Source organism: Peromyscus leucopus, chromosome 1 (genome assembly GCF_004664715.2).
Source record: "Peromyscus leucopus breed LL Stock chromosome 1, UCI_PerLeu_2.1, whole genome shotgun sequence".
Taxonomy (NCBI): domain Eukaryota; kingdom Metazoa; phylum Chordata; class Mammalia; order Rodentia; family Cricetidae; genus Peromyscus; species Peromyscus leucopus.
Genome location: NC_051063.1, coordinates 186,401,518 through 186,423,569, shown reverse-complemented (window position 1 = coordinate 186,423,569; position 22,052 = coordinate 186,401,518). Strand labels below are relative to the sequence as shown.

General features: G+C 55.0%; 3 protein-coding genes across 8 annotated transcripts; 1 reads left to right on the top strand and 2 right to left on the bottom strand.

The window, feature by feature from the left end:
* Positions 1 to 11,146, top strand: Leng8 (leukocyte receptor cluster member 8). Of its 5 annotated transcripts, XM_028861401.2 has the most exons (17): positions 1 to 91; positions 1,725 to 1,817; positions 2,399 to 2,570; positions 2,904 to 3,011; positions 3,996 to 4,106; positions 4,807 to 5,059; positions 5,268 to 5,409; positions 5,626 to 5,829; positions 6,056 to 6,106; positions 6,216 to 6,494; positions 6,585 to 6,725; positions 6,842 to 7,127; positions 7,556 to 7,657; positions 7,741 to 7,809; positions 7,909 to 8,038; positions 8,120 to 8,327; positions 9,905 to 11,146. In XM_028861401.2, the coding sequence occupies exons 2-17, from the start codon at positions 1,780 to 1,782 to the stop codon at positions 10,065 to 10,067; spliced, it is 2,457 nt and encodes an 818-aa protein (XP_028717234.1). In that variant the 5' UTR covers positions 1 to 91; positions 1,725 to 1,779; the 3' UTR covers positions 10,068 to 11,146. The 5 variants fall into 5 exon arrangements, with proteins under 5 accessions (XP_028717234.1, XP_028717235.1, XP_028717232.1 ...); XM_028861402.2 differs by lacking the exon at positions 6,056 to 6,106; XM_028861399.2 differs by having other exon boundaries at positions 8,120 to 10,224.
* Leng9 (leukocyte receptor cluster member 9) lies at positions 11,145 to 14,418 on the bottom strand. The gene is given in 4 exon segments (XM_037202203.1): positions 11,145 to 11,950; positions 11,982 to 12,079; positions 12,189 to 12,231; positions 12,233 to 14,418. Coding segments are annotated over 4 exon segments (1,467 nt in total). The 5' UTR covers positions 12,805 to 14,418; the 3' UTR covers positions 11,145 to 11,196.
* A 98-nt stretch (positions 14,419 to 14,516) lies between these two features.
* Positions 14,517 to 21,537, bottom strand: Cdc42ep5 (CDC42 effector protein 5). 2 transcript variants are annotated; one of them, XM_037202202.1, is made up of 4 exons: positions 21,222 to 21,537; positions 20,821 to 20,927; positions 15,178 to 15,389; positions 14,517 to 15,111 (listed from the first exon to the last, which is right to left on the bottom strand). In XM_037202202.1, exon 4 carries the CDS (start codon positions 15,109 to 15,111, stop codon positions 14,656 to 14,658), a length of 456 nt encoding a protein of 151 aa, XP_037058097.1. In that variant the 5' UTR covers positions 15,178 to 15,389; positions 20,821 to 20,927; positions 21,222 to 21,537; the 3' UTR covers positions 14,517 to 14,655. The 2 variants fall into 2 exon arrangements, with proteins under 2 accessions (XP_037058097.1, XP_028717231.1); XM_028861398.2 differs by lacking the exon at positions 15,178 to 15,389 and having other exon boundaries at positions 21,222 to 21,532.
* Between the last annotated feature and the right edge of the window lie 515 nt (positions 21,538 to 22,052).

Genomic DNA, 22,052 nt, shown 5'->3' with positions numbered 1-22,052 from the left:
GAGCCCGCCGGTGACCGAGCGCTGGTCGCGGTTGTCTCGCTGCCGCCTTGGGCCGCCCGTAACGCAGCCCGGAGAGTGAGCGGTCCTGGTGGTGAGTGCGAGGAGTGGCGGGCGGCGGGCGGGCGGGCTGGCAGCCGCGCCCCGCGACGCCTTCGGGCCCCGCGCCCCGCGAGCCCCGGCCTGCCGGGGTGGAGGCTAACCGACGCCGCACCCGGCGTCTGCGCAGGGTGTGGCCGCCGCCGGGGCGGCTCCGCGCATGCCCCGTGTCTTCTGCGCTCGCGGAGACCGGCGCCACTGCGCGTGCGCACGCGCTTCCGCCCTGCCCGGGGGCCCCTGACAACGCCGCGGTCCCCGGAGCCCCCCAGGCGCTCCCCTGTTGTTACGCCGGCCGGCCGCTGCGTTGTCCTGGGCAACCCAGAGAGGCCACCCTCGCGGCGGCGTGGTGCGCAGGCGCGGCTGAGCTGGGGGCTGGCCGCCGCCGTCGGTGGGGTCGGGGGGTGGAGGAAAGGAAGGTCGCTTGGGTTCAGGGCGACCACTGTTTCCACCTGGTGTCGTGGACCCCCATGCCTGCGGGACAGCCAGGTGCTTCTGAGCTTAAGAGTCTGTGTTGCCCTCGTCCATCAGACCCCTGCCACCTAGGCCAAACTCCTAATACCAGTCAGTAGCCTCAGGCTCTCCCACTTGCTTCCCTAATGTCGACCCCTTGACTCCACCCAGCGGCGGTCTGTCTTTTTTTTGTTTTTTTTTTTTTTTTTTTTTTTTTTAGGTCTTTGAGGCCTGTCAGTGTCCCCAAGGCTTCCTGTAAGATTTCGGGTTCTTCATTGGGCTTCTTTGCTGTAAACCTTATCGTTTGGGCCCCTGGAGCCCTGTCGCCAAGGCTGTCCTGTTTCTTCCACCCCACCCCTCACCCTTAATGTTGTGGGTCTCCCACGGCATTCTGAAGCTTTTATCTGCAGACACCTACCCAAGGGAGTGTCTGTTATTTCTTCCAGACCAGCTCCTGCTCCTAGGTACATCCTATATAAGTCTCTTCTCTGTCCTCCGAGGACCCTGATGATTCAGGTTCTGACAGCGAGTGACTTCACATGGGGAGAGGCTACTCTCCCTCCACTCTGCTGCTCCTCAGTGGGACATCCAGAGACGCCTTTTTCTTTGAAAACTTTGCTCTGTTTGCTGACGTTCTCCAATCTCAGCCCTATGCTCCTCAGTGTGTCCCCAGAAACTTCCTTCTTGCCAAACTTGTTGTTAGCTAATACTTTATTCACTGATAGTTAGGACTTTACTCACTGGAGTGCCTTCCTCCTGCTCCTTTCAGAACCTGTATCAATACTCTAGGAATTCTCTTTAGATCCTCTGCCCAGGACTGAGGTCTCCCCATCCACCACCTCAGCCTGGTTTCCTCTCACATCCACTCTGCTAACGATAGTTTCATCATCTTGTCTGTTTTTTATTTTCACATCCTGCATTTTAGGGTGTCCAGTGTCTTGCTTTCATGCTTAAGGGTCTTCATTCCACATTAGGAATTCCCTCTGATTCTTTTGGCTGTTTGTTTTAGAGATAGGATTTCAACATGCAGCACAGGCAGGCCTTGAACTCCCAAGAGTGCCTGGATTCTTTTCCATTCTTTACTAATGCTTCTATGAGATGTTCTCTTTCCTGCTATCCTTTTATTGGTCTGATCTACTTTCTTCCTCCTTGGGTCTAACTCATCTTTTTTCTTATAGACAGTGAAAAAGCAGTCTGGCTCCCGAAGTCCACTCCCTACACCCCAAGGTCCAGATGGCGGCCAACGTGGGTGATCAGCGCAGCGCAGATTGGTTAGTAGGGCTAGGGGAACACAGCTGTTGTGATGGGAAAGAGGAGCAAGACTCAGTGGGACCTCACATGGCTTAGAAGAAGAAATCCAAATTCCGGGGGCTAGGGTGGAGGGGCAAGCTTCCCCTCTGAGCTTTCGTGTGTGCGTGTGCGTTTGTGTGTGTGTGTGTGTAAGTATTGTTCACACTCATGGAGGCCAGAAGAGGCATGACATTCCTTGGAGCTGGAGTTGTAGGTGTATTGAGCCACCTCAATAGGTGCTGGGAACTGAACTTGCAAATCTGCAGGACCAGACATGCTCTTAAATACTGACCCATCTCTCAGCCTCTCTTACTGTCCTTTTAGTAATTCCTTTCTTTTTTCCATAGTTGGCCATATCAGAATTCATTTGCTTGTAAAAAATGAGTCCTCCTAAGGCCATAGGTCATGTCAGGTTCTGTACACACTGGTCAGCCTTCCGTTTGCTTGGCACTTGCTGTGTGCCAGCTTCAACTAGGGCTCTGGCAGGTGGAGAGCTTAGCTGTGGAACTTGGCTGCCGTGTCTGCCTGTGTGCGGTAGGAGAACTCTCTCTCACCTTTGCAGGTCTTCTCAGTATGGCATGGTGGCTGGGGCCAGCAGAGAGAATGGCATGGAGACTCCCATGCACGAGAACCCCGAGTGGGAGAAGGCCCGCCAGGCCCTGGCCAGCATCAGCAAAGCAGGGGCTGCCAGCAGCTCCAAAGCCAGTAGCAGTGGACCTGTGGCCAGTGCACAGGTGAGAAGGACTACGGGGACCGCTGGGCGGGGCGGGGCTGTTGCTCAGGGTGGGAAGGATGCTGGCTTCCAGAGGATGGCATGCCTTAGGGGACTGTAAATGTGTTTTCCTGTTAACTAATCTGATGGAGGGAAAGGTCAACAACTTGGAGTCAGCCAGGGCCTGAATGATCTTAAGGAGGGAGGCCTGCCCCATCTCCCATAAGCCTACTCTTACTGTCAGGCATGGACTCTGTTTCTTTTCTGCAGTAGAGGCCTTCCCTCTTGGGACTGTAGTTCCCGTGGGCTCCCGTGGCTGGTACTGACTGACGCATACATGCCTCTGTCTCCACAGTATGTCTCTCAGGCAGAAGCCTCAGCTTTACAGCAGCAGCAGCAACAGTACTACCAGTGGTACCAGCAATACAACTACGCCTATCCGTACAGTTACTACTACCCCATGGTGAGTACCCGGCTGCTGGGCGAGAGCGAGCCCTCTGTCGGTGTTGGGGAATGGTTAGTGGGAGTGAAGACAGACAGCGGAGTTGATTCACCTGTCAGGAGCCCCTAACGTGAACCGGCTTCCTGCTCAGGTCTCTCAGGATCTGACCTGGCCGTGGTCCATCCCAGCTGTGGATGCTCACATCCTCACTGCCTCCCTCCAGACCCCAGGACATTAGCATATCCCAGTCACCTGTGCTTTGCCCTGCTGCAGCTCTCCATTTGACTGTGCTTACTTGAGCGTTCCTTGCTGCCAGAGAGCATCTTCAGAGCTCCCATTGCCACACTCTTCAAGTCATACTCCTGCTTCTCTTCTCTGTCTCGTTTTCTTTCATGCTGCTTACTGTGGGATGGTACCCACTTACACTGATAGCTGGGTAGCTGAAGCCCGGGATTTGTTTTTCTTTTGGGGTCAGAGTTCTCTATTTAGCTTAGGTTGGCTTCAAACTCCCCTCCTGCCTCAGTCTCCTAAATGCACACCACCACAACAAGCTTGCCTTTTTATTTTTTATTTATTTTTTGTTTTTAAAGATCAGTCTAAATGTGTCACCCTGGTTGGCCTGGAACAAGCTATGTAGATCAGGCTTGCCTCAAACTGCGCAGAAACCCCACCTGTCTCCACCCTGCCTCCCAAATCATGTGATCGAAGGGAAGAGCCACTGTCCCTGTCCGCCGCCGCCTGCCTCTTTATCATAGCGTTAGAAATGTTGGCACTCACTACATCTCACCACTTGTTAGCAAGAGCTCTGGGTGCTGGCATGAATGGAATGAAGAGGGTTTTTTTTGTTTTGTTTTGATTTTTTTGAAAATCGATGATTTGGTAGATTTGTGTGGTGGAAAGAACAAGGGCCTGGCTTCTATAGCCTCTTGAGTTGAGCACAGTTCCAAGGGAGGCCGAAGGCATGGGCAGCCTTCACTAACCCCGGCTCTCCCTGTGCCTTGGCAGAGCATGTACCAGAGCTACAGCTCCCCGTCCCAGTATGGGATGGCCGGCTCCTACGGCTCAGCTACAGCCCAGCAGCCGGCGGCTCCCCAGCACCAAGGGACTCTGAACCAGGTAATGCTGCGCCTCGCTGCTCCCGGTCAGCTGGGCGCAGGAGCCCGGGTTTTGAGAGGACTCGCAGGCAGGAATGGTCTGCACTCTTTCAGAGCTGCTTCCTCCCTGTTCTTTCCTGTCCAGCAGCTCCTGATCTAAAAGCTTAGCTTTTAAAACAAGAATGGGCTGGAGACTGGGCAAGGCCAAGGGGCTGTAGTGTTGGGGAGATGGCAGGAGTAGTTTGTAGCTTGGCGGTCTGTCTTCTCTTTTCCTCCAGCATGTGCACTCACAACTGCATTCAGGAGCAAGTGTGCCCCTACACACACAGCAAGTGGTGTACACACACTCACACCTACCCTCCATGCCGCCTTTGCATCTGGTGCAGCCTAGAGGGGGTATGTCCCCGGCGCATGGGAAGTACGTTGACCTGGGTTTGAGTGCTTGCTTTGCTTCCCTGACCTCTGCACCTTAGCGGCTCGTCAGAGGGTTCGGCAGGTGTGCTGTCGTGAGTGGTGATGTGCTCGAGAGAACCCCAGTGACTGCGTCCTCAGTGGAGTCAGGCCCCAGGGTGGGCAGTGATGGTGGCTGAGGCTGTGGACAGTTGTAACCCACAGAAGATTGTAGTGTTTAGTGCTGAAGAAGCTGGCTGTAAGAACTGAGTACCACGTGATCCAGCCTCCGAATGCTGCCGGCTGCCCTCAGCCTCTGCTTCTTCCCACAGCCTCCAGTCCCTGGCATGGAGGAGAGTATGGCCTACCAGGCTTCCCCTCAGCAGCTCCCTGCGGCCCAGCCCCCTCAGCCCTCAAACCCTCAGCATGGGACCCATGGTCTAAGCAACGGCCCTCAGTCGGGAACAGCCCCAGGCACTCAGCACAGCCAGGCAGGGGCACCTACGGGCCAGACCTATGGGCCGCACAGCTACAGCGAGCCTGCCAAGCCCAAGAAGGGCCAGCAGCTGTGGACTCGCATGAAACGTGAGTTAACAGACCTTTGATGGTCAGGAAGCTGGGGCTTGGCCATGAGCCACACAGTGGCTGGTCCTCCACCAGGGTGTTGTGATAGGCCCTAGTCTAGGGGAAGACTGTTCTGGAACACACGGTCATGCTAGGGACCTGGTCCAGAGCTTGGCCAGTTTGAGTGTCTGGGGAAGGCCTAACTCCGGTCTCTGCTGTCCTCCCACAGCAGCCCCTGGGACTGGAGGTCTCAAGTTCAACATCCAGAAGCGGCCCTTTGCTGTCACCAACCAGAACTTCAGCTCCAGTGCAGAGGGTCAGCACAGCAGCTTCGGCCCCCAGCCCAACTCTGAGAAAGCTCAGAGCCACAGGTGATTCTCATCCCCAGCCCTGCCTGCACATGCTCTGCATTCAGCGATGTCTACTCCAGGGCCGCTCCGAGTGCCTCGTGAGGCAAAGGGAACACTGGAAATGTACAGTGTAGGGCTGCCATCACAGATCACAGGGAAGGTTCTGCTGTGACGTGGGTGTCGCCCCCCCCCCCCCCCCCCCCCCCAGTGCCCTCATCTGTCCTCCCGTTCCCACAGTGGGCCTCCTGGCCGAGGAAACCTGTCTGGGAAGCCGGATGATTGGCCGCAGGACATGAAGGAATACGTGGAGCGGTGCTTCACCGCCTGCGAATCAGAAGAGGACAAGGACCGGACAGAGAAGCTGCTCAAGGAGGTGCTGCAGGCCCGGCTCCAGGACGGCTCTGCCTACACCATCGACTGGAGCCGAGAGCCTCTGCCTGGGTCAGTCTGGGTGACGCAGTGGGGCTGCTGGCTGGGGCCTGGGGGCTGGGGCCTCAAAACCCAGCAGCTTCAGAGGAATGAGCTAGAACACTGACAGCTCTATCTCAGGACCCTGTGGGGTGGGTGGATGGCCCAGGAGTGATCAGAGTTGGTGTTTTGGGGAGCAGGCAGGACTTGCTGGGGAGGTATGGGTGGCTTGATGGCTAAGAGCATCCCCTGGACACAGACAATCTTGGGCTTGGTCCCTTTCCTGCACCACAGTGGCTGAGTTGCCGGGGTAAGTGCCTCTCCCTTCTGAGGTTTTGTGGCCCTGGGCCATAGGGTGGGGTCTGCAGTCCTGCAGGTTGGTGGCTGGTTGGTAATGCCCTGCCCTGCTATATCCTCAGGCTGACCAGGGAGCCTGTGGCTGAGAGCCCCAAGAAGAAGCGGTGGGAGGCCCCTAGCAGCCTTCACCCTCCCAGGGGGGCAGGCTCGGTGACCAGGGGCGGGGGTGCCCAATCCCAGCGAGGGACACCTGGGGCAGGGGGTGCTGGCCGAGCCCGGGGTAGCAGCTTCGCCAAGTTCGGCAACCGCAACGTCTTCATGAAGGACAACAGCTCTTCCTCCAGCACAGATTCGCGCTCCCGCTCTTCATCCAGGTCCCCCACCCGCCACTTCCGGAGAAGGTGTGCAGGCTTGTAGCTGGAGGGCAACTGGGAGGGGGCTGCTGCCTACCCCTTGTGGTCCAGGCCTGACTTTTCTGTTTTCTTACTCAGTGACTCCCACTCAGACTCTGACAGCTCTTACTCGGGGAATGAATGTCACCCTGTAGGCCGCAGGAACCCACCCCCCAAGGGTCGGGGTGGTCGTGGGGCCCACATGGATCGGGGCCGAGGCAGGGCGCAGCGTGGAAAGAGGTGAGGCTTTGAGTGGGAATTCTTCCTGGGCATAGGTGGAGTTTATTGGGTCTCGCAGGTGGGGTAGATGGCCTTCCGAGTGGCTAAAGACATTGACCTTTACACGTTCTCCCCAGACACGACCTAGCTCCCACCAAACGCAGCCGCAAGAAGATGGCAGCACTGGAGTGTGAGGACCCAGAGCGTGAGCTTAAGAAGCAAAAGAGGGCAGCCCGCTTCCAGCACGGGCACTCACGCCGCCTGCGCCTTGAACCTTTGGTGCTGCAGATGAGTAACCTGGAAAGCAGTGGAGCTGACCCTGACTGGCAGGAGCTGCAGATTGTGGGCACCTGTCCTGACATCACAAAGCACTATCTACGACTGACCTGCGCCCCTGACCCATCCACTGTGCGACCTGTTTCTGTAAGTTCCAGGCAGTGGTAGCATTAAGCCAGGGAGCTAATGTAGAGGGTGGAGCAGGGGACATGTAGGGTGTCTGAGGTGGCAGCTCTGGCTATGAGAAGACCTTAGCATGCAGGCTTTTCACACTTGGGGTATAGCATGACCACCGTCAGCCTTACTACAAGCAAAGTTGAGGCAGACTTTCATGTGGGACCCTGGAGCCAGTGGCCTTGTGAAAGGTAGCTATTCTGCTTCAGGATGGCACAGCACTGTGTGTCAACAGGAAGTCATGGGGCACTCAGTCTTGCTGTGTTGGCTTGATCTTGTTTGTTCATAGTGGTGAGTCACTGATGATGCAGGCTGTACGCAGCTCTCATTGAGCAGCAGCCACACAGTGGCTTTGGCTGGTCAGCTGTCTCTGCACTCAGCCTTGATTCCATTCCCTGCAGGTTTTGAAGAAGTCTCTGTGCATGGTCAAGTCCCACTGGAAGGAGAAGCAGGACTACGCTTTCGCCTGTGAGCAGATGAAGTCTATTCGGCAGGACCTGACGGTAAGGCAGATGCTGAGAAGGCTTTGGGTCGGGGCCCCCTTGCCCTTCTCTGCTCAGCCTGACAGCTCTTTCCCACTGCCCAGGTGCAAGGCATCCGCACCGAGTTCACTGTGGAGGTGTATGAGACACATGCCCGCATTGCCTTGGAGAAGGTAGGGAGGAGCTAGGCGGCTGCCATGGGGCTCCCGCCCCTCTCTTGAAACCGCCTGTACTTGCCTGTTGCTCACACCTTCCCTCCATGCCCTATTCAGGGTGACCATGAAGAATTCAACCAGTGCCAGACACAACTCAAGTCGCTGTATGCGGAAAACTTGGCAGGCAACGTAGGTGAATTTACTGCATACAGAATCCTCTACTACATCTTCACCAAGAACTCTGGAGGTGAGAGGCCCATCCCAAGATGGAGGGGGCCGTGCCCGAGGTGGCGCCCTGCCACCTGACCTCCTCTTCTCTCCTGTGCAGACATCACTACGGAGCTGGCGTACCTCACGAGGGAGCTGAAGGCGGACCCCTGTGTGTCCCATGCATTAGCACTGAGGGCAGCTTGGGCCCTAGGCAACTACCACCGCTTCTTCAGGCTCTATTGCCATGCGCCTTGTATGTCAGGCTACCTTGTGGACAAGTTTGCAGACCGGGAGCGCAAGGCCGCCCTCAAGGCCATGATCAAAACGTATGTGGCACTGCACTCTGCTGCATTCTGTGCTGTGGCCCTGCCACGCCCCCTCCACATCCTGGTCATGCTTCAGCTCCTCTGCTGGAGTCCCTCCCTTGGCCCTCAGTGCTCTCCTCCTCAGCCACCCTCAGTTCTGGGTTTTCTCCCACTCTTCGCATCTCACTGCTCCTGGTACCGTGCCCTCTCCTTCCCTGCACTCCTCCTCTTCTGTTCATGTCAGCTTGGAAGCTGATTCTCTGCTGTCCCGGCCTTTGCCTGCAGCTACTTGCTGCTCTTCTTCCTGACATCAGAAAGAGTAGCCTGGCTCTCTTTGCAGCGGTCTCTTGAGATGAGGCCTTGTGCCCATTCCACTCTTGAGTGCCAGAAGTCTTTTGGGACAGTGTGATTGGGGACCTGTGGCACAGAGGGTGGTATTGCAAGGCCCTCTGGTCATCAGACATGAGGCTTGTCCCTGTGGGGAACAGATGTGCCGCCCCTTGTCCCCTGATATTTTTGCTTGTCACATGGGTGTGGATGATGCTGCCACCTAGTGGGTAGAGACCAGGGATGCTGTGCAACAGAAGGCCCACAGTAGTGTGTGCCAGCGTTGCCAAGGTTGAGAAACCCTGGTCAAGAGGTCTGTGAACAGTCTCGAGGGGCCTTGACTGCCGAACTGAACAGCATTTTCTCATTAAGGTAGTAGTCCTGTTATGGTGGGACCTGCAACCTGTGCATCAGGAAACCTGTAGGATTTTGTTTTAGTGAGTTCAACCCAAGGGAGGGGCTATGGGGATATGGTTCCAGATGTGACTGAGATGAGTGAGCATCGGGCTGTCAGCCTTTTGTGGTCCAGTGGGCCCCTCAGTGAGCAGCCCTCAAGCCTCAGTGGTGCAAGTGATTCTTAATCTGTTCATAGTCAGCTGTGGCTGCACAGCACAAATGGTCCTTGTGAGTGCTCAGGGCGCTGGCCTGTGTTGACCGCATTCTCACAGCACCTCCCTGTGAACTTGGCACAGCCATTCTTGGTACACAAGTCCCTGCCGTGGCCTGGAAGGCCACTTGAGAGAGACGGGTCAGGGGAGGCTGCCCTGTCCCAGGGCCATAGGATACTTGGTGAGACTTCCCAAGTGGCTGAAGGGCTGTGGTGGCCTGTAGTAGAATGTCCCCAGAACTAGTAGGACATGTAGACTATTAGGACATCTTAGTACCAACCGGAAGCACTGCCGAGTATGATACTCTGTGCAAATGTCCTGGAGTGGGGGGCACCACTGTCCCTACCCTCTGAGCCCTGTCCTACTTACTCTGTCTGGCTCCAGCCCCTCAGCCAGCAGAGGAGTCAGCTGGGCCCTTTCCCTCCTGCCCCCTCCTTCCTGGACAGGTAAGTGTGGGCAAGGGGGGGCAGCTGGGCACTGGGGCTACCAACCCCATCCCTGGCCCCCCCAAGCCCCTACTGTGGGGAGGTTGGGAGGGGCTGCAGAAGCCAGCAGGTTCCTTGCTGAGGAAAATTGTGGGAGCCCGGATGGGGAGCCTTGCTCCCTGCTCTTGGGCCCTCCCTTGTCTGCTTGCCTCATCATTTTCTCCTCTTGTCTCCATAGCTTCCGCCCTGCGCTGCCCGTCTCCTACCTGCAGGCCGAGCTGGCCTTCGAGGGCGAGGCCGCCTGCCGGGCCTTCCTAGAGCCCTTGGGCCTGTCCTACACGGGCCCGGACAACTCCAGCGTGGACTGCCGCCTCAGCCTGGCGCAGCTGCCGGCCTTCTGAGCACCCATCGAGCACGGGCGGGGTTAGGGCTGGGGCCCAGAGCCGCCTTTGCTGATTGTGTTTTTGAGCCATGGACATGGGTTGTAAATTAATTTGTGGGGAGTGGGCTCCAGGAAGAGCCAGCGTCCCTACCCCCGTTTCCCACCGGGGATCTGTACAGAGATTTTTCTACGTTTTTATTTTTTGTCTCAGAGGGATAATTGGGAGTATAGTGGAGGAGGGTGGGGTGGGGACTACAGGTTCTGTGTCCACCTCTCACCTCTACTAATGCTGTCTCAGTGTTTTTTCTCTCTCTCTTTCGAGCTCGTACTCCAGCACCTGACCCTGCGTGCTGGCCCATCCCATGCTGGGGGGCCAGCAGAAGACAGGCCGTCCAGCCCGCACCCGCCTGCAGCGGGGCACCAGCCAGCCACATCTATTGCCTCGTCTGCCTCTTCATAGACTTTTGTTGCCCAGCCATTGGGGCCTCAGTGTTTGGGGTGAGGGGAGCTGCTTAAAGACTATGCCCCACCTTCGACCCCTCACCCCAGAAACGCCAGCCAGCACCACCAACACAGCCAGACCAGCCCCACACCGCACTGAGGACTCCAGGCCTTCGCGGGACCGTGCCGGCAGGGCCGCCTCGTCTTACTCAAGTTGTATTAAGTTGTCTCCGTGTCCCTTCCTCCCTCTGCCCCAATGTTTCTTCTGATTTTTTTTCCCTTCCCTCCCTCTCTTCCTTTCCCCTCCCTGCTCCCTGGTTCAATACAGGTAAAATGGTTACCCTCCTTTCCTTCCTCCCCTCTGCCTTCATGGATCACCAGCTCACGTCATGTTTCCTTCTCTTTTCTCTGTGTGTGTGTTTAAGTTATTTTTCTTCTTTCTCCCCCTTTTCTTTTCACCCTCCCCTCTTCTGCCATGTAACTGGAGGATGTGCTATGAGGTTGCAAACAGCTGGACTGTCAGGCTGCTTTTTTTCCAGATGCCTCCCTGCTTCCCCTCCCCACCTCTCCCCTCCCCTCCCTTCATTCTCCTTGAGCATTGAGTACAGTACATTTTGGAAGCTTGAAACCAAAATTAAAGAGAGAGAGAGAGAGAGAGAGAGAACTTGTTTCTATTTGGCTTGTTTCTTCAGAGTTTGGAGCCTTGGTCACTTTAGGGGAATCTCAGCCAGGGCCAGGTAGCTATGCCCTACTCTGCCCATACGGCACAGCCAGAGTTTCCCTAGGGGCTGCCTCCCCAGCTCCTGGTTCAGGATTGACCCAGGCTCAGGGATGCAAACCTGGGATCCGTGTGGCACCTTGGCCAGGGTGAGGTGTGGCTGTAGTCCCCCTGGGGGCCACACCACTCTCAGCCCTTCAGCTTCTAGCCTCTGATTCAGAGTTTGGGCCATGCCTGCCAGTGTGGGGGAGGGTGTGGCACAGAGCACATGATGGCCCAGAAGAACCAAGTCCTTGAACTGCAGCTCAGAGGGTGCCTGAAGCCCTGGTTTCAGGAGGGCCCTCCGCAGAGCCCCAGCTGCTGCGGCCTCCTCCCCAGGGCCTGTCAGCCTCAGCAAGGCCACTGTCAGGTGCAGGGCCTGCGCAGGTACAAGGAAAGCCGCACAAGAAGGGGCAATCCGGACCAGATGCTCTTGGGCCTTGACCACTTCCGCCTTCAGCCCAGGCTCTGTTACCATCATTGCCACAAAATGTGTGGGCCGGGGCTGTCGAGGGGGGTTCCTTTCATCAGGCCAAGCTCCTGGAACCCACTCACTTTCCATCTGTTCAGCAGAAAGCCCTGGAGCTTCCATGGCCTGTGCCTGCCACCGTGGAAGCAGTGTGGCTCCAGGTGCCTCTAGTGAGTTCAAGATCTTTAGTCCTGTGAAGCATTCCCTCGGGTCTGGTGTTCCTGACTCTGCCGTCCTATTCCAGACGGTCTCTCTGGTTGCCCCACCCTCTAGGCTCAGTTCTGCTCTCTTTGGTTGCCCCGCCCTCTTTGGGTGTCTCCAGGCCCGAATCAAGCTCAGTTCTGCTCTCTTTGGTTGCCCCGCCCTCTTTTGGGTTTTTGTCTCCAGCCCGATCAAGCTCATTTGCTCTCTTTTTTTCCCCCTCTTTGGTTCTCCAGCCGTCAGCTCATTCTGCTCTCTTTGGTTGCCCCGCCCTCTTTGGCTGTTTCCAAGCCCGAACCAAGCCCAGTTCTTGCCGTTTCCATCCTCTTCCCTAGAAGCGTCCTGGGTGTCCTGAACCTCGGAAGCTGCCCCTGTCTTCTCTGTGTCAGGGATCTCTAGTGCAACCTCTGGCCAGTACTCGTCCCCGCCGTCCAGCGCGTCCAGGATGGTGGGTCCCCGTCCAGTCACAGAACCCGAGCCAAAAATGAGGTCAGTACGAGAGGCACGGTCCCACACTAGGCGGCCTCGGAAGCGGAAGTAGCGGATGCGGTGCTGCGGTACCGCCAACACGCCGGGCCCGAGCGCTGCCAGCGGTTCGTCCCAGCAGAAGGCGCAGAAGGGCTCTTCCTGCACGCCCAGGAAGCGGTCGGTGTAGCCCACCGAAAAGTCGGCGGGGTCCAGGCGCGGGTCCCAGCGGATGCGCTGGATGACGTCAGCGGCAGTGCGCAGCGCCGGCTTCTTGGACCCGGCCTCGGGCCGCGCGACCTCGGGGGTTGGCGCTGGGGCCCCGGGGTGTGGCTGGCGGCAGCGCGCGCCGAAGCGACAGCGGCCCTCTAGGAAGAAGCGGCAGGCCGGGGGGCCCTCGGAGGAATCGGCCACGGCCTCCATGGTACCGCAGCACCCCGGGCAGCCTCCGTCCACCGCCGCTGAGCCCCAACTGTGGCACCAGGAGCCCCGCCTGCCTCACCCAGAGGGAGGCCGATAGCCTAGGCCCGACCTCGGAGTGTCCCACTGGCTCCGGCGCTCCCGGCCCTGCCCGCCCAGCTTATTTACATGTAGCCGGCCTCTGATTCCCTGGGAACCCGGTCTTGCCCCGCCCCAGATGAGCTACATGTGTCCCGCCCCTCGGGGGCCTTGGCGAGCCTAGCCCGGCCCAACCAGCCCATTAACTAGTGTGCAGATCCTCCCAGGCACTCAGGCGAGGCAGGTTCCATCCCATCCAACCATTTTATATGTGCTCCTCCCTTTCTGGGTCTTGGCGAGACAGTTTCCACCCCTTGCGAATACTTGTGCATGTACTCCGCCGCTTTCAGAGCATCCAGGGAGCCTTGGAGCAAGGCCTCCTCTCCAGCCAGCTGATTCACATACAGTTTACCCCTGAGGTTGGGGCGGGGCTGCGAGATCGCGGCCCTCTGCAACCAAATGCTTTGCTTGTACCCAGTCCCTCTCTCAGGACCTCTAGGGAGCCTGCCCTTCCTCCTCCCACTACCACCCCGCAGCACAAGATTTACACGTACACCGCCCTTTGTGTGTGTTGCGGCGGGGGTGGGGGTGGAGGTGGGGGCTGTGTTTCAGGTATCCTGCCCCGCCCTCGACCGGCCTTAAAGAGTGTAGTCCCCATACCATTGACCTACATCCGATCCCTCACTATCAGCAAAGTGACTCCTGCTCCTGCCCCATGCCAAGTCCTGTTCCGGCAGCGTGGCTTACCTTGGCCCCAACCCACCTGAATGATTTACATATGCCCCGCGTCTCGTTGGCCTTACCCTGGCCTCGCCAAGGTTCAGTGGTTTTACCTGAGTCTGGTTGTGGGGTACGGGTCTTGCTCCTATCCCCAGTCCAGGGGTTGACACATACGACCCACCCCTCTGGAAACTTCAGAAGACCTTATTCTGCCTCTGGTCCGGTTAATTTAAGTTGGTTTCGACCCCCAGGGACCTAAGATAGACCCTCCCCAAGCCGCGTGATTAATACTAAATGTCCCTCCCCTCTGGGAACCTTTGAGAATCTGGCCCCGTCCTCAGTCCACGAAATAGGCCTAGGGAGCCCCGCACCTCTGGGATGTTGAAACATCTAGACATCTGTGGGCTCAGGTTTAACTTTATGCCCAGATTTGTGACGCAACAGCCACCCTCAAGGCGACACACCTTGGTATGACCAGAGGCTCTCCCCACGGGGGACCACACCCCTCGTGCTCCAAAGGTTCAACCACTTCCCTTTGCAGCCATTCCTAGAAAAAAGAGCGGCACCGCCCGATCAAAGTGCACCTGGTGGGGATGTGGAGGGCCAGGCGCCTGGGACTCTTCGAGCCAAATGTTACTGTGGGTGGTGCTAACCAAGTCATGGCGGCTGGACTTTATCCAGGTTAGCAGTGAGGCTGGGTCAATATTTGAAGAAGGAATACGTCTGTGGGAGCGGCCAGGTCTGAGACTCCGCCCTTGGGGAGGGGCATTATTACATGAATACACCTTCAGAGTCTTTTTTACCCAGGCTGGCCTTGAACTCACAGAGATCCTCGCCTGGCTCTGCCTCCAGAGTACTGGGATTAAAGGCGTGCACCACCACCTCCCGGCCACCTTCAGACTCTTAAAGGGACACCATTAACGACAGACTTGGCTTTTAGTTGGTGGCACCCCACCGTCCTGCCTGTGTGCCCCTTCCCGTACAAAGTGAACAGACACAGTCATTTATGTGTACAAAAGTGGGATGTTGGGAGGGAGGGATGCAGGAATAAGGACACTACAGGCCTATGACATCGTCCAGCGGGAGGTCTGCATTGGAGCGGCAGCAGGCCTTCGGGTGCTGCATTCCAGGGTGGGCGTCCCCGACGGGCTTGGTTGTCTGGGCGCGCTCCGCGTCCATGACGCCTAGCACTGCGTCCAGCATAGAGGGGCCCAGGTCCAGATGGAAGGACAGCAGCGGGTCCGCAGGTGAAGGCACCAGGAGAGCAGGTGTGGGGGGCTGTGGGACTGCAGGTGGAGGGACGGAGTGTGGGGTCCCGACTGGCGGCGCGCGGGGCTCGGGGGGCGGGCCGCCCCCGTGGCGACTCAGGAACGAGGTGTCCCCAAAGGCGTCGCCACCGCGCCCCACGTGCAGTGTGTGCCTGAAGTCTCCAAGGGGCGCCGAGATAGACAGTGCTCCGCGCTCCAGTCGCTTCTTGGGCTGCGCGGGGCCCAGCTGCTTCAACACCGGCATCTGTGGGGACACAGGCATATCAGAGCTGCCTCACCCTGGAGCCCCAACTCTATGTCCCAGACCTACCTAGTCAGCCACAAGAATGCTCTGATAAGGCAGGACTGTGTTGGCACTATTATTCTCAGTTAACAAGTGAAGAAACTGAGGCTGTGAGAGGTTCCCAAGGTTACAACTGCTGGACTCAAATCTCAGATGACATGTTTAACTTTTCCCGAGTCTAACGTGTCCATGACCATAACGCAATGCGGCTCACCTCAGTAACTAATAGTTGAGCTTTCCTGGAGGGTAAGTACCAAAACATTACTTTCAGAGTGCTTCCCAACAAGGCTAGTAAAAAAACTCCAGTTAGCATTAGTTATAGATGAAGATAGGGGAAGAATAGATGAAGATTATCAGTGTCCATCCTCAAAGACAGGGCAGACTGGCCAGTGAGTACCCCAGGCACTGGACTAGGACCAACCACACACACTTAAGCACGCTTCCCTCCATACACACTGACGAAGTGGACCAGGAAGGTTCTACAGAACATGTGCAAAATTCACTGTACAGACCACATGAAGATTCTCATTTGAGAGGTTTAGGGTGGTCCAGGGGAGCTGTATGTTTACACAGAATTTTACAATTAAAATGATATACTTTGGGGGAAGACTTTGACTTAGGTTATAGCATCTCATTTTGTAAAACACAATAAAGCAAATATCTCATGTTAAAAAATTGGCAGTAATGGGGGCCTGGAGAGATGGCTCAGAGGCTAATAGTGTTGGCTGCACTTCCAGGGGAGAGAAGTTCTGATCCCAGTACCCAAGTCCCGCAGCTTACAACTTCCTGTAACTACAACTTCAAAAAGTCTGCTGCCCTCTGCAGGCACTGCACACACATGCATGCACAAAAATACACATTCCCAGTGATAGTTCACAACCATCCATTATCATCAGTTCCAGAGGATCTGATGTCCTCTTCTGACCTCCATGGGCACCAAGCATGCATGTGTGCATACACACACATATGCAGGCAAAATACTCATAGATAAAATAAATGACTCAATCTACTACACACATACTGGCAAGAATGGCATATGTTTGCAGCTGCTAGCTTGTGAACTGTAAACCAGATGTGCAGCTGTGAGATTACTGCACCTGACTGGGTGGTAAACAGAAACCCAGCAAGCCTTGGTCCATATCCTAGAGCCTGGTCTTTTTCCATGGAAATTGTGGGAGGGACGTTGACAACTTTGTACTTTTAACGCTCACTACTATGATGAAATCCCTTGTTTCTATTTCCACCAAAACCCCACCCTTTTCCCGGTAAATGAATCTCCACAAATTAATCCTTCCTTTTCCTGTCTATACACCAGATAAATGACACTGCCGATTCCCTGCAGAGCACACAGAGATAGAGACTCAAAGTGTGTTTTTTTTTAAATATTAAGTGCTGCCAACTGGCTGTGCTGGTGTTGGGAGTAGAAAAGGCTGCGTCGCCCAAACAATAACTGGGGAACAAAGATTAGATTTGGTAATACTGTACGAGGAAGGCAAGGGAGCCAACATTGTTCTTTCAGCATTCAGCACCCTGGGAAGTATCAACGATGATGTGAACACAGAGTACAGCCAAAACTGTTGGAAATAATTTAGATGGATGTAGTCCAAGGACTATCGAATTCGTGCACACGTGCACACTTACACACTTCCCGTATTTTCCCCTCTGCTAGGGACTGAACCTAGAATCGCATACATGCTAGGAAGGCACTCTACCGCTGAACTACATCCCCAGCTCTCTTTAAAAAAAAATGCTTTATGTGTATGGGTGTTTTACCTGCATGCATGTCTGTCTGTGTACCACATGCATGCCTGGTTGGTGCCCACAGAGGCCACAAGAGGGTGTCAAATCCCTTGGAACTGGAGTTACAGATAGGCTAGAGTTGCCGTGTGAGTGTGGGAATCAAACCCTGGTCCTCTGGAAGAGGAGTCAGTGCTCCTAATGCCTGAGTCATGTTCCAACATTGCCATACTCCTCTCTCAAACCTCTTTTTATTTTTCATTATGGAACAAGATCTTACTAAGTTGTCCTTGAGCTCACTTTGTAACCCAGGACTTGATTTTGTCATCCTGCCTCAGCTACCTGAGAAGTCTGATTACAGGCCTCGCCACCAGTGTTGGTGTTTGTTGGTGGTGCTTTTTGAGATGGTTTGTTTTGGAGACAGCATACTACAAGCCAGATCTAGCTGGCTTCCAGTTCAGGGCAATGCTCCTGCCTCAGCCTCCCCAAGTGTTGAGCATACAAACCTGTGCCATCTTCCCATCTCTGAAACTACTCTTGCTATACCAGCTCTACTCTGCCCTTAGCGTCGGTGAATAAACACATTTTTACTGTAACTCGACACACAATCACCACTCCCTCCTTCCACTGTAATGAAAACAAAAGCTTTGGCAGACTAAGACTTGCCCTTAACAATTTAACAGGTACTCGAACTTTCCCTATTATAATTTCCCTGGGTTTTTTTTTGTTTGTTCTTTAAAGATGCTGTGTTTGACTCACTAGTGAATACTGAGCCACAGTTAACCATAAAAATCCTCTCTGGGTGCAAGTGAGGCCATTCATCTTAGTATTGGCTCTGCTGTGAGAAGTGAAAAGAGGTAGGATTCAGAAAACGAGTTGCCCAGGTTTGGATCTGGCTGGGGCTGTTGCTCTGTGGCTTTGGATAAGCAATGTGACCCTTCTAACCTTGTTTTCCCATCTGCAAGGTGGGGCGCCAAGAGAATGCTCCATCTTAGCAAAGCGAATGGTAGGTGTTCACTGAGTAAACGCTGCGTAGAATTCCAACCCCTTTTTGTTGTGCTGCTGAAGCTGACCTACAGTTAGCTACCACCCTGGGTGTTTGGCGAGCACTCTACCATTGAACCACGCCCCTAGTACCTGATTGGTGAATTCCAGGCAGGCACTCTACTATTGAGCCACGCCCCTAGTACCTGATTGGTGAATTCCAGGCAGGCACTCTACTGTTGAGCCACGCCCCTAGTACCTGATTGGTGAATTCCAGGCAGGCACTCTACTGTTGAGCACGTCCTATACCTGATTGGTGAATTCCAGGCAGGCACTCTACTGTTGAGCCACGTCCCTAGTACCTGATTGGTGAATTCCAGGCAGGCACTCTGCTATTGAGCCACACTATTAGCCTCCAAAAGGAAAAAAAAAATCAGTGGCATGTGTGGTGCACACTTTTAATCTCAGAATTTGGGAGACAGAGGCAGGCAGATCTCTGACTTTGAGGCCAGCCTGGTCTACAGAGTAAGTTTCAGGACAGCCAGAGATATACAGAGAAACCCCTGTCTTGAAAAACCAAAAGAGCCGGGCAGTGGTGGCGCATGCCTTTAATCCCAGCACTCGGGAGGGAGAGGCAGATGGATCTCTGTGAGTTTGAGGCCGGCCTGGTCTACAAACCGAGTTCCAGGAAAGGCGCAACGCTACACAGAAAAACCCTGTCTCGAAAAAACAAAACAAACAAACAAACAAACAAACAAACAAAACAAAAAAAAAAAAAAAAAAAAAAGAAAGAAAGAAAGAAAAAAAGAAAAAAGAAAAACCAAAAGAAAAAAAAAGATTTTTCATATGGAGCCTCATTAACTTGCCTAGACTGGTTTTGAATTCACTCTGTGACGAACGAAGACAGACTTTGAACTTGTGATCCTCCTGTCTCAGCTCCCTAGTAGCTGGGGTTATAGGCCTGTACCACTAGAATTCAGCTAGGCTCACATTTGTAATATTACATACACTAGGGCTCAAAATTTGCCCTTTCTTTCTTGTGGGACTCTGATCAGCTTCCTTAACCTCTTGCTGAATTTATTCTCGAAAAGCAAGAGTCAGACCCCTGTATGTTAAGGGATAGCAGGAAACACTTGCCTGACTCATTTTATTTTCCAAGCACCTTCTCAGGGCTGAGCACAGGCCTAGAGGCCTTGAAAGGATGCTCAAACGCGTTAGTCTTCAGAAGAATCCAAGACGTGGAAGATGATAATTAAAATTCTTTTTCAATGATGAAAACCAGAAAAATTCAGTAACTGGCCCTGGGTCACACAAGAACAAATGCTCCAGGCAGGGTTTAGAACAGGCTGAAGAAGTGTGGAATGTAATGAAACTCTTACAGTTCGCAGCCACTCACAGGAGGTGGACCACGTGGAAGGGAAGAAAAAATGTTTTAGTTTCATACAAAGGCCAGAGCTTTCTTTGGTACCTTACCTGAGTTTGGTTTTCTTTCCCATTCTACATGAGGGGGGGAAATGAGTTTAAAAAGAGCTTTTGTGGGGCTAAAAAGCTGTTAAACTCTGGGGTCACAGTTCAAAAGAGCTTTTGGAGGCGGACACGGTGGCACATGCCTTTAATCTCAGTGTTTAGAAGGCAGAGTAGGCGGAGATTTGTGAGTCCGAGGCCAGACTGGTCTATGTAAAGAGTTCCAGGACACCCAGGACGACACAGTGAGATCTAGTCTCAAAAATAAACAAAGGAAAAAAGCTCTTTGGATTGGAAACATGGCTAATTGTTCTAAACCCCATGCTATAGAGGGCAAGGGCAGGAAGACAGCTCGGGCTCATTCAACTCCTGTTTGAATAAGCAACCCTCCACCATCTCAAGAATAAAGTGGCCAGCCGGGCGGTCCCAGCACTTGGGAGGCAAAGGCAGGTGAATCTCTGTGAGTTAGAGGCCAGTCTGGTCTACAAAGCGAGTTCCGGGACAGCCAGGACTGTCACACAGAGAAACCCTGCCCCGGGTGGTGGTGGTGATGGTGGTGGTGGTGGTAGTGATGGTGGTGGTGGTGGTGGTGTGCTGCTGCTGCTGCTGCTGCTGCTGCTGCTGCTGGTGGTGGTGGTGGTGGTGGTGGTGGTGGTGGTGGTGGTGGTGGTGGTGGTGAAGGAAGGTGGAGAATTATCTATCAGGACACCCGACTTCTCCTCTCACCTAGGCACTCACATCCCCTAGCACACACGTACGCACACAGTACATGCATTGCCTGTACACACACAGTACATGCATTGCCTGTATGCACACAGTACATGCATTGCCTGTACTCACACACGCACGGGGAGATTTTAACGCTCCTGTAGCTCCTGACTGGCTTTGAGACCTTGAGAGCGTCACTTCCCTCTTCAGCCTAGGTGTCCTTCTGCACACCCAGCTCCAAGCTCGAATATGCTTGTTGCAGGGCTGTTACACCCAAGGCAATGCGGTCATTCTTGGAAAAAGTTCGTCATCAGCCTAGTCTCTTACAGAGGGGCTGTTGTTAGGGATCAATGCAAAGCAGACTGGAGGCGAGCACACGCAGGGGACCCAGCCGGTCCGGACAGACGCGCTCTCAGATAAGCAGACCTCCTCTGGCCTCTTCCACACTCTTTCCTGCCTAGGCACTGTGCCGCTCCAGCTGCAGGGGTGAGGGGCAGAGTTGGTTCACCTCTGTCCTCTCCAAGCCCCAGCCCTGCCAGGAAGCAAATAACCACCCGCTCCGGAGCTGGCCCAACTGGTTCTCCAGCTGGAGGAGAGTGGAGCCCAGACCTGCCAGGAGACCCCACCTGGAGACCCCTGGGATCTTAGGACTGGCAACGCTTTTCCTAAACCTACGCGGCTTCAGCCGGGCCGTCAAAGGCCCCGATTTCTTTGGTAACGAGTCTGTGCCTTTTTTCCCTCTGGTTGAAGACCCCTGCCCACCACAAGCCTTCTCACCTCTTGGCCCTGACTGAAGTGGGTTCCGGCTCAAGCTGTGGTCCCTCCTGGCCTCGGAGGCTACCTCGCTGGCGCCCTTTTTCTTCTTTCTCCGGGCGGGATCTCACCTGGCAAAGAAACAACTGTCATGCCCCACCTGGAAGGGGCTCCAGGACCCAGGCATATGGTCTGAATGCCACCACCTCAGGCCGGGTCCTGCGCTCTTGGGTCCCAGGAGCCCCACCCCCTAGCTCTCTGGTTTCACAGGCAGGGAGTTTCCCTGCTCTCCGCTCTCACATTCCAAGGGTCCAGGCTTCTGCACTCTTTATCGTTTATGGGGGTCCAGACCTGTGCCCTCCTCCCTGAGACTCAGGAGACTAGATCCCAGAGTTTGGCAACCCCTGGTTGTGGTTCCTTCTTACCTGCACCGGGAACTAAGCTTCAGCCCCTCTCGGGGGCCATGGTAGCCTACCAGGAGAGCGCGAGTCAACGCCCAGTCAGCCTAGTTGGTCTTGGTTTCTTGTCCCGGATTGAGAGGGTTAAGGCATAGGCCCCTCCCAGCCTTCCTTATTTCCCCCAAAGTTTGCCTCTAGGATTTAAAGGACTAGAAAGCGTGTATGGTGGAAAAGCTGAGAGCCCTTTGAGAGGATAGTGGGGGGCAGGAGGAGACCAGGACTGGACGTGCTGGAAGCAGGGGCAGAGCTAGGGGGATGGACGGGCGCGCCCCCAGCCCGGCCCCGGCCCCTCCCCCTGCCCAGCTTGGAATTTCCTGAAACTAGGGAAGTCTGGCTGTTTAGAAGAGTAATTTCTTCCAGACTCTGCAGCTGTTGGTTGGGGGAGTGGTGTGTGTGTGTGTGTGTGTGTGTGTGTGTGTGTGTGTGTGTGTGTGTGTGTGTGTGTGTGTGTGTTGAGAAAGAGAGGAGACAGGAAGAGAGGAAAGAAGGAAAGAGAGAACTACTAAAAAGTCCTGGCTGGAGAAAGCAGTGGCATGACAGAGTTCCCCAGATGGATGTTCCAGTTTTAGCCACCTTCCAGAGAAGAGTCATTGCTCTGAGTGCCGAGGTCTGCGGGGAAGACAACACACTGGTGCTGGAAACATCCTTCTGAAGCTGACGGGGCATGGCTGGAGTGGGGAGGTGGGGGTGGTGTGGGGTACCGAGTGTGCTGTCCTGAGGCTTAGGACAAAATCCACTGAAATCTACTGAAAGTGGGCAGGTTCAAGGGGTGCCGGGGAGACCCAGTTACAGATCTAA